Here is an 11,722-nt window from a genome sequence, read left to right as displayed (position 1 = left end):
ACTTTTTTCAATATTTATGGTTATTTAGATCACTTTAAATCTCTACAGTTGCATAAAACGTGCTATATTTGTTCTAATAATGGTTAAAATGCTATAATTCTTATGTTTTATTATTCTATAATTCTTCGTGACATCACATTCATTGAATACTTGTAATTTATATGAATATGCATTTCCTCTCATACACATAATGCGACTTGTTAATCTAAAATCGTGATGTTCATGGACACACATCCATGTTATTTATCAACTATCCTGATATAGCTCTACTTTAAAACCATGTCTCAATGCAAAACGCACGAATGCTCAACGATGATTACATGTGAGATGTCATCAATGAAATTCCACGTCGAAATGTTCTAAGGCACCATCGCACATACTGTTCAAACAACGCGATCGCCTTTGGCCACGAGCGCGCGCACAGGAGCTACTGAATAAATATTTGCGCAAAGTGGCGTCGCGTGGTCTCAGTGTTGACTCAGAGAGAGGAGTTAAGGGCAGCTCAAAGCGAACCGCCTCACCTCCGTTATGTTTATTTATTAAGCGCGTTTGAGGGCACTTCCTCGGTCTATGAGGGGTCATGCACTCACCAACGTAGATCCATAAATGAATGGTGGGCTCGACTTCCACACATGATTCCTGATTGGTCGCCGCGTCCGACCGAGATAAACACAGCCGCGAGTATATATATAGTGGCATTTAAGAGAAACTCCACTGACACTTTTACGCACGCTGTTTTACGCACGCGTCAAGATGAGAGCGCATATCCAAAAAGGTCCTCAGATTCTGGAGATGCTGAAGAAGAAGTCCGTGGGGATTCAGCACTGCAAGCCCACATCCTCCGTGTGCGTTCTGGACTCGAAGGATGCTGCCGGGAGCGCGCCCTGCGCGCACAGTCTCGACTCCATTCCTGGACCAACCAACTGGCCGCTGTTCGGCAGCCTCATCGAGCTGCTTCGGAAAGGAGGCTTAAAAAGACAACACGAGGCGCTGGTATGAACCTCTTTATAAATGTGCATTATAAAATTATTATTTTATTTTCATTTAAGTACTTATTTATTTTAATGATTTTAAATGAAATTTTTAAATTTCATATTTATTTATTTTTTTATTATTTTTAGTCAAATTGAAAAAAAAATATATTTTTATATATCTGTTTATGCCTATTTAAAGTAATTTGAATCAAAACGTTTATGAAATGACTATAAAAAGCTTTTACTTTAATAATAACAATAATAATAATAATTTTTTTTATTTAAATAAGATTTTATATAAATTTGTGTGGGCGTTTCATTTATATTTTTCTTATTTATATATACACTATAAATTAACTTTAACTTAATTCATATTTTTGTGACGTTATTTATGCTTATTCAGAGCAATTTGAATCTCTACATCTGCATATAAAATGTGCTACAGTATATAAATAAACCTGTCCAAAGTATATATATATATATAGTCATGTGTACCTGTACATTTCCTCTGTTTTAAGTTTCTCTTCTCTGTTCTTTTATCTTTTTAACCTCAGATCGATTACCATAAGAAGTTTGGGAAGATCTTCCGGATGAAGCTGGGCTCTTTTGAGTCGGTTCACATTGGTTCTCCATGTTTACTGGAGGCTCTTTACAGGAAAGAGGGCAACTATCCTCAGAGACTGGAGATCAAACCATGGAAAGCCTACAGAGACATGCGGGACGAGGCTTACGGGCTGCTCATACTGTAAATATTCTGCTTCCGTTACAAGATTTTATTGGTTATTCCATGACATTTCTGGTATTTTAAACTCATGCATTTGCAGGGAGGGGAAGGACTGGCAGCGGGTGCGCAGCGCTTTCCAGCAGAAACTCATGAAACCAACCGAAGTCATGAAACTGGACGGAAAAATCAATGAAGTGAGTTCTGCTTCATAAACATCAGTTCACGTACTGTATCATTCATGAAACACAGGAGTGACTGCTTGTTGTCTTTATGGAAAGGTTTCAGCTGATTTGATAAAGAGGATTGGAAGAGCCCATGTCAATGGGAAGATCAATGATTTGTATTTTGAACTGAACAAGTGGTCCTTTGAAAGTGAGTCTTCATGCAACACTTGCCACAAATAGCATTCTGCATTTCTTTGATGAAATGCATTTAATGTTTCTTCCTCTTTTGTTCTTATAGCCATTTGCTATGTGCTTTATGACAAACGTTTTGGGCTCTTGCAAGACCGTGTCAGCGAGGAGGCCATGGATTTCATCACCGCGATCAAAACGGTAAATTGACCATCTCTTTGACCCAGTGAGGGTCTATGATAAACCTTTATCTACTTCTCCTTAGCTGCATTTGAGGCATTAGAAATGCAAAGATGCAGTTGAAAAACAGATGGTGTTTTCTCACTTTCAGATGATGAGCACCTTTGGAACAATGATGGTGACGCCCGTGGAGCTTCACAGGAACCTGAATACGAAGACATGGAAAGACCACACAGCGGCTTGGGACCGTATTTTTAGCACAGGTACTAAAGAATTCCTTTATCAGATGACGTGTGACCCATAAAGGTGTTCAAAACACATTTCCAGTCAGGTGATGACACATGAACTTACGGCTTTCTGCCTCGACCCTCCAAAGCAGATCCGTGCACACAGCAGGAGAGAGAGAGAGAGAGAGAGAGAGTAAACTCCGGTAGTAAACGCGGTGACCTAAGTGCAAGAGAATCCAGCCAAATATTTGTACTAGCAGCAGGGAGGGAGAGGCGGGTAGGAATGTTGACGCGAGGCTGAATTACTCACAGTTTGTTGTGCTGCTGTTGCTCCATTAGCGGACGCTCGCTGACAGACACCTGCCACACATTAAAAAACATTTCGTCTTTCCTGCGGAAAACAACAGCAGCGCATGCTGGACTCAAGTAGGGTTGTCCCTTTGTTGTGACAAAAATGCTAATATCATACCAGTTTAAATGAACAATTAGTTATTTAAATCTAAGTGTACATACATATTCCTCTGAATATTGCATATAAAACAAATATATAAAAATAAAAATAAACTGAAATAAAATGATTATTATGAATGCAAAGTTAAATAAATAAAAAAAAATCACTATGATGATTCAAAGTGCTTTGCATAGACAAATAAAGAAAAACAAAACTTAACAAGTTTAAATCACTGTTGTAAGTTAATTCAAAGTTCATTTAAAATGGACTAATATGAATATATAGAGAATATATAGAAGAAATAATAAAAAAATACATATTATAAAAAAAATTGCATTTCTACAAAAGATTTACATTTCAAACTGCTGTTTTCAACATTCATAATAAAATGAATACTGTAAAAAAATTATATGATCAGTAAGTCATGGCAACTTTTGTTTTGACATTACTTTAACTTATCAAATTTATTTATTTATTTTTGCACAGTTTAAAGGTGCCCTAGAACTTTTTTTTTTTAAAGATGTAATATAAGTCTAAGGTGTCTCCTGAATGTGTCTGTGAAGTTTCAGCTCAAAATACCCCATAGATTTTTTTTAATTAATTTTTTTAACTGCCTATTTTGGGGCATAATTAGAAATGAGCCGATACGGGGTGTGTGGCCCTTTAAATCTCGTGCTCCACGCCCCAAGAGCTCGCGCTTGCCTAAGACAACATAAAAAAAAGTTCAAACAGCTAATATAACCCTCAAAATGGATCTTTACAAAGTGTTCGTCATGCAGCATGTCTAATCGCGTAAGTACAATGTTTATTTTGATGTTTACATTTGATTCTGAATGAGTTTGATAGTGCTCTGTGGCTAAAGCTAACATTACACACTGTTGGAGAGATTTATAAAGAAAGAAGTTTTGTTTATGTATTATACAGACTGCAAGTGTTTAATAATGAAAATAGCGACAGCTCTTGTCTCTGTGAATACAGTAAGAAATGATGGTAACTTTAACCACATTTAACAGTACATTAGCAACATGCTAACGAAACATTTAGAAAGACAATTTACAAATATCACTAAAAAAAATCATGTCAGTTATTATCGCTCCATCTGCCATTTTTCGCTATTGTTCTTGCTTGCTTACCTAGTCTGATGATTCAGCTGTGCACAGATCCAGACGTTAATACTGGCTGCCCTTGTGTAATGCCTTGAACATGAGCTGGCATATGCAAATATTGGGGGCGTACATATTAATGATCCCGACTGTTACGTAACAGTCGGTGTTATGTTGAGATTCACCTGTTCTTCGGAGGTCTTTTAAACAAATGAGATTTATATAAGAAGGAGGAAACAATGGAGTTTGACACTCACTGTATGTCATTTCCATGAACTGAACTCTTGATATTCAACTATGCCAAGATAAACTCAATTTTTGAATCTAGGGCACCTTTAATATAATTTAAGTTGAAATGAGCCAATTTGAAAAATATAAGGCAGCAACTGAACTTTTTAAGTTGAAATAGGTGGAATTTTTTTTTTTTTTTTTTGACAGTGAAATGTTTCTTAAACAGCAAATCAGCATATTAGAATGATTTCTGAAGGATCATGTGACATTGAAGAAAATTCAGCTTTGATCACATGAATAAATTGCATTTTAGAATATATTCAAGTTCTTTAATAATATTTTACATTATTTCTATTTTACTGTTTTTTCTATCACATAAATGCAGCTTTAGAGAACATAACTTTCAACATCATTAAATAAAATCATGCATTTACTGTAAATATTATTGAGCAAATAGCATGTTTTATTCACTTATTTTCAAAAATACCATTTTTGAATGCACACACTTTTATAAAAATGTTTAATCAGAAATATCATGAATTAATCAAGCAATCTATCATCTTCACAGCTAAACTTTACATTGACAAGAATCTGAAGAGGCACTCAAATGGCAAAGCGGATGACTTCCTCTGCGACATCTACCACCAGAGCCACCTCACCAAGAAGGAGCTGTACGCCGCCACAACAGAACTTCAGGTCGGAGGAGTGGAGACGGTACGCTTTCATAACACAGACGCACTTTCACAATCCCAGACAAACAAACTTGTTTTTCAGCAAGCTTGTTTTCGAGTCACACGCGAGTGAATTACAAAAACATTTGATTTAACTCGTCTTTGTTCTGCTCTTATCCAGGCTTAGTCCACTCAAGCACATAAGTCAGAAGAATGAGGCAAGACGGGCGTAGCGCTCCGTTAATTGTTCCGCTAGAGGAACATTGTACAGTGTGGCCCTGATTGACCAAGCAAATCCTTCTTGTTTTCCTCTTGCAGACTGCTAATAGCATGTTGTGGGTTATTTTCAACCTCTCCCGTAACCCCTGCGCCCAAGGAAAACTTCTGAAGGAGATCCAAAACGTGGTGCCTGCTGGGCAAACGCCTACTGCCGAGCACATCAAGAACATGCCCTACCTCAAAGCCTGCCTGAAGGAGTCCATGAGGTGAGCATGCCAACCCAAATAGGTTCCAAAGGTTTGCCATAGATGAACTGCTTTTGGTTCCCCAAGAGCCAAACTTTTCCACTATAAAGAACCATTTGTGGAATGGAAAGGTTCCATGGGTGTTAAAGGTTCTTGATGTAACCATCAATGCCAGTAAAGAACCTTTATTTTTAAGAGTGTGGAATCTTTCCATTGCACAAAACATTTTGGAAAATTCTTTGGAAAACCCAGAATGGTTCTTACACCCTTAAAAATTCTGGTTCTTTATTGCCATCATCCATCAAGAACCTTTAACATCCATGGATCCTTCCTATTCCACAGAATGTTCATTATAGTGGAAAAGGGGTCTGTAGATTATTGAATTGTTCTTCACTCTAAGAAAAAATGATTCTTTTAAGAACTGCTCACTGAAAAGTTCTTTAGGGAACCCAACATTGTTCTAACGCTGTTAAAAATAAAGGTTCCTTATTGGCATTGATGGTTCCATGAGGAACCTTTAACATCCATGGAACCTTTCCATTAAACAAAAGGTTTTTATACTGGATAAAAGGTTCTTTAGATTTTGGTTCGTTTAAGTACTGTTCACTGAAAGGTTCTTTGAGGAACCCAAAATGGTGAATCTTGTTGAATCTTTCCATTGCTCAAAAAGTTCTTTAGATTATTAAAAGGTTCTTCAAACTAAGACAAAATGCTTCATTTAAGAACTGTTTACTGAAAAGTTCTTTGGGGAACCCAAATATTTCTTACACCTTTAAAAATAAAGGTTCTTTAATGGCATTGTAAAGAACCTTCAACATTCATGGAATCCTTCCATTGCACAAAATGTTCTTTAGATTATTAAAACGTTCTTTACACTAAAAATTATTCTTTTAAGAACGGTTTACTTAAAAAGGTTCTTTGAGGAACCAAATATAGTTCTTCTATGGCATCACTGTAAAAACCCCCTTTATTTTATCCCAGCACTCTTCTGAAAAATTTGTAGTATCAGCTGTAAGAGGTTCACATGAGGTGATGCATGATCATTTCTAACAGACTGGCAGATTAGGCTGGTCATTACCAGATCCAGTCAGGTGACATAATAGTCCCGACTGGAATCCGAAAGCACATGGAAGTCATGTTTATGCCCTCACACTTTCATGTTCCAGGCTTCAGTCATGCGTTACAGGAAGACATGTCTTCATACATTAAAGAAGGATAATGCTGAAGCATGTGCCGAGAATGTTGATGGTGTATTTGTGGGATTATCTAGCCTTGACCTGCATTAGCGACATAACGTGCCTCATACCTTTCAGCTTACACGCTCACACATACAAAAAATGGAAATTCTCTGTAATTCTCAACAGTAAGAAGTTCATTGTTGTTTTTTATTTCTACAGAGTTTCACCATCTGTGCCGTTCACCAGCCGTACCTTAGACAAGGACACCGTGCTGGGTGAATATACTCTGCCTAAAGGAGTGAGTATTTCATTATTAGCAGACCTGCTCACTACTGCACCTATATGAACTCTGATCCAAAACCTAGTGAGCGGTCTTGATGTCTACCGTCTAACTCGAAGGCAGCTACCTTCTAAAACAGCATCTTAACAGAAATAAGAGTTCATAAGCGGCTGGTTTGGAAAGCTCTACATAAGCAGCAAAAAATGCTCCTCTTATGAAGCACAAGAGAATTGACACACAATTGATCGCAATAGAGTTTGATGTTAACATCTTATATGTAGTTCACTGACAAGCCACGCAATATCAAGGAACCGGCTTTACTGACAAAATGCGCATGACAATCGCATGCCTTATATCGCCCAGCCCTAGTATATACAGCTATGGAAAAAATAAATTTTTTCCATAGCTGTATATGGGTAATTGCGTAAAACAATGCATTCTGGGTAATATTTGTTGTTTAATGACAAATAAAATGACCCAGAATGCATTGTTTTTACATGATATTACTGTTTCAATGGAAAACAGTATTTTACCACTCTAAAAAAATAGCTGTAAAAACAAAACAAATTTACACAGTAAAATAGGATTTTCCATCAAAACAGTAATATACCGTTAAAACAATGAGTTCTTTTGGTATGAGTTGCTTTCAATGACAAATAATATTACCCAGGATGCATTGTAATATACAGAATGTATTGTAATATACAGAAGTAATATACTGTAAAAACAATGCATTCTAGGTAATTTTTGTTATTTTCGAGAAAGTAGCCTGTAGGTTACTATCTCAAAACAACAAATAAAATTACCCAGAATGCATTGTTTCTATGGAAAACTGTATTTTACAGTGCAAATCTGTTTCATTTTCTATAGCTATTTTTCGAGAAAAAGGCTACTTCATTGAAAATGACAAATAATATTACCCAGAATGCATTGTTATATACAGAATGTATTGTAATATACAGAAGTAATATACCTTAAAAATGCATTCTGGGTAATATTTGTCATTTAACGACAAATATAATTACCCAGAATGCATTGTTTTTACGGTCTATTACTGTTTCAATGGAAAACTGTATTTTACTGTTTAAATTTGTTTATTTTTTTACAGCTATTTTTTTATAGTGTAGATTTTGCTGTAACTTGTTTGTGTCCCATTCATTACTTTATCATATAATCTATGTTAAATGTGAAGTTTTATAGACATTTTATGCATTGCACATGATTGAATTCATATTTAGCAGTTCTTGAGATGAAATTTTGGTGCGTTATATTTATTTAACCCTATTTCTTTATGTTCTCAGACCATCCTGATGATCAACAGTCAGGCTATCGGTTCAAACGAGGAGTATTTTGACAACGGGAAGCAGTTCAGACCAGAACGCTGGCTTCAAGATAAAAGCTCCATCAACCCTTTCGCCCATGTGCCCTTTGGGATAGGAAAGAGGATGTGCATCGGCCGACGTCTCGCTGAGTTACAGATCCAACTGAGTCTTTGTTGGGTAAGTTTCCAATGTAGCTATGCATTAAACGATTACCAGTACTTCTAGTAGGTCTTGTATATTAATGTATTATCTTCACCTAGTCCAAATGTTTCATATGCTCTTCATCACAGATACTACGTGACTATGAGATTGTGGCCACAGACTATGAGCCGGTGGAAGCGCTGCATTCAGGAACTCTGGTTCCCAGTCGAGAGCTTCCAGTGGCGTTTATCCCCCGATGAGGTACGGAAATGACAAACATTTCATTCATGACCACAAAGATATTAGCAGAGGTTTGAAGAATGGAGAGGATCTTCTCTTGTATTTTAAAACCTGTTTTTTTGTCTTTGCAGATGCCATGTACCACTACTAACCTGAATGGATGACTCCATAACAATGGATCAGACATATGACGAGACCTTTATATCGCTGCTAACCTATACAGAATGTATCAGTCTCACACTTCAAAAATACCTCAAACTATTAGTATACATACAGTATAAATATGATTATTCTATTTATTTACTTTATGCAAATTAAATATTTAAGGTTTTCTCATAATTGCTGCTACCTACTATATAACTACAGTAAATATATTTTACTAAAATGTTAAAATTATTATGTAGAGATGGTAAATTTTCTATGCAATATTGTTTTGTACTGAAATCATTCCATGTACAGTATTATGTAAAATTCTTTTTTTTTAAATGCTGTGTAGAAATGTACATATATGTCATATAAAACATAAATGTAACATTCTATTTATATACTCAATAATATATATTTATGTTTAATGTATGTCTGCATGAGTGGTGAGAAAACAATGTGACTGTTGAAAAGCAAATCAAGACAATCTAGAAATTCACTGGATATTGTTCACCACAAACCACTTTTGTTCGTAATAAAAAGTGCAGATGTCATGCTGTGGTCTGAAATAAACTGAATTCATCATGTGTGCCACATTAAAAATACTTTGCACTCACTTACAGAAAAGTACCACGGTATTACTAAACTGTAAAAAAAGAACGGTTGGTTTACTGAGTTCATTGACATGACTCTAAAAATTTGAGTTAATACAACAAAGGTGATTGGCTTAATCAACAGAAACTCAAAATATGATGTTATCTGAAACACATTAATTATCTAAGTTGCTTTGACAAAATAAAAAATTTTATGATAAATCATGAAAATAATTTTTTACAGTGTATGTTTTTCTGGATGTGCACTGTGTACTTTGAAGCACCCTGAATACCATCTGAATATAATAATCATTCCATACCATGGTGTACCATGGATTTAATATTTGATACCATCACTGATCAGATCTATATAAAAAAGCTTTTATATCAGGCCAATATATCAGGACTATAATAATTATTTCTCTGCAAAAGTAGAGGCTGAAGTTGATTAAATAAAGGGGGAAATATATTCATTTTAAATGAGTAATATACAATGTAAAATTATCACCCAGCTCTCTATATTAATTTGGATATGTACACCGCACACATATACAGTACACCCATGTAAAGCAATATATACTATATGGCAAATCTCAACTGCGTGATTGTTTGTATCATCACAAAATGAAAAAAAAAAGGGTTTAATATTGTTGCTGGGGCAGTACCCTTAAAAGGACCCCTGCTGGGTAGTTTTATTTAAACCAACTATAATTTAAAAGTTGCTATATGGCTAGCTTAAAATGAACCCTAAATAGTTGGGAAATTAAAAACCAGATGCAATTAGAGACAACAATAATAGACAAAAGGTGAATGTTTATTAATAAGCTTTAATATTTTATTAATATAAATGTAATGGTTTAATAGTTTATTAATATAAATGTATTGATAAGCAATTTAATAAACGTTTATTGTTTAATAATTATTCATTGAACATTAATAAATGTTCATTTCCAACATACTTTTTGTTCATTTTAATTAAGCAATACAGTAATTATTAAACAATAGTTGAGTTAAATAAAACTATCCAGCAGGTCGGGCAAACATTTAACCCAACCACTGGGTTAAAACAACCCAATCGCTGGGTTTATCCATTTTCAACCTAACTTGGGTTGTTTTTAACCCAGCATTTTTTAGAGTGCATATTTTATATTATATTATATTATATTATATTATATATATATATATATATATATATATATATATATATATATATATATATATATATATATATATATATATATATATTATAATATCTCAGTATCTTCATGCCTTATAGTTGCATTTTTCAGACTGAAGCTGGGTGATAATATAGTTCACATGCACACAGAAAAGAAAGGGTTTAAAATTGTACCTTTAGGGGTATAGCTTGTCACTGAGGCAGTTCCCTTAAAAGGACATTTTTGTACTTTTTTTTAATCCAGAAAGGTATATATTAGTACCTTAGAGCGGTGTTTCCCAAACCTGTTCCTTTTTCCAATTTCCTATTCTGAACCATACACTCTTAGAAGAGGTCGAACCTTTGGAGTTCAATAAAGAACTTTACAGTGCAAATATGAACTTCTAACTATCAAAAAGGTTCAAAGTTGAACTTACAGGTAAACTGGTTATTTGGAAGTTCTTTTTAGAACCTTTGTTGTGGTAACAGGGTTCATATTAGAACCTGTGTGTAGTTAAGGTTCGTTTATGAACCTTTTCTAATATGATTGGAGTGTACAGTCGATACAGTGTTTCATCTGTACCCCGGACCTCCCCGCACATTTCTATAAATTGCATCATAACATTGAAAGACACCATGTTTTTTGTCCATTTTTAAAGCATAAACTAAGAAGACCAAGAATAAAAATTCAGTTTTACATTCATAAATGGACAAGAAGCTGTTCAATGTTAAATGGAGAGGTGACGTGAAATTCTTAGCCCTAAAAATAGACTGTGTTCAATATCTTCCGCTTAGACAACCGTATAAATATTCCCCAATTGAAAAGGACACTATGCAGTTTTAGAGCAAAAATCATGAGTAAAGTGTGATGCACAGGCAATTTATTTTATGTTTCATCTCTCCTTCTGTTCCAACTTTATCTACTTTGTTATTAGCTCATGTTTTAGAAAACATTTCATAATTGTATTGTGTAAGGTTTCATCAGGAAGATTATTTTTTTCTTTATTTAGTTTATTATTATCATCATTACTACTACTACTACTACTACTATTGCTTTTACTACAGCTGTTGTTAATCATTTATGTGCTGAGATTGCTTGTGCCTAAATGTTTTTACAAAATAAGAATACTGACAAATAACTAGCAATTCAAAAGTACATTATTTTCACTCAAAGTAAACGAGATTATTAATATTGTTTCGTTTTTAAGCATGAATAAGCAAATCCTTGAAAATGCTTTAAATGTTTTCTGTATCTGGGCTTTGGTACGCAAAGCAATGCACTGAATCAGT

General features: G+C 34.7%; 1 protein-coding gene across 1 annotated transcript; it reads left to right on the top strand.

Annotated features, from left to right (window-relative positions):
- Window positions 1-528: 528 nt before the first annotated feature.
- On the top strand, window positions 529-9,426 carry cyp24a1 (cytochrome P450, family 24, subfamily A, polypeptide 1). Its single transcript, XM_067374185.1, has 12 exons — window positions 529-993; window positions 1,529-1,719; window positions 1,799-1,892; window positions 1,977-2,070; window positions 2,161-2,252; window positions 2,383-2,494; window positions 4,812-4,957; window positions 5,233-5,399; window positions 6,776-6,854; window positions 8,138-8,335; window positions 8,449-8,560; window positions 8,671-9,426. The coding sequence occupies exons 1-11, from the start codon at window positions 754-756 to the stop codon at window positions 8,557-8,559; spliced, it is 1,524 nt and encodes a 507-aa protein (XP_067230286.1). The 5' UTR covers window positions 529-753; the 3' UTR covers window position 8,560; window positions 8,671-9,426.
- The last annotated feature ends 2,296 nt before the right edge of the window (window positions 9,427-11,722 follow it).

The sequence above is a fragment of the Chanodichthys erythropterus genome, chromosome 21 (assembly GCF_024489055.1).
Source record: "Chanodichthys erythropterus isolate Z2021 chromosome 21, ASM2448905v1, whole genome shotgun sequence".
NCBI classification, from domain to species: domain Eukaryota; kingdom Metazoa; phylum Chordata; class Actinopteri; order Cypriniformes; family Xenocyprididae; genus Chanodichthys; species Chanodichthys erythropterus.
Note: the sequence above shows the minus strand (reverse complement) of the source record. Positions and strands in the feature narration are given on the sequence as shown.

Coding starts and splice junctions, on each gene's coding strand:
- cyp24a1 (XM_067374185.1), top strand. CDS start 754: ATGAGAGCGCATATCCAAAAAGGTCCTCAGATTCTGGAGATGCTGAAG. Junction 5,400..6,775: donor TGCCTGAAGGAGTCCATGAG/GTGAGCATGCCA, acceptor TTATTTCTACAG/AGTTTCACCATCTGTGCCGT. Junction 6,855..8,137: donor AATATACTCTGCCTAAAGGA/GTGAGTATTTCA, acceptor TTATGTTCTCAG/ACCATCCTGATGATCAACAG.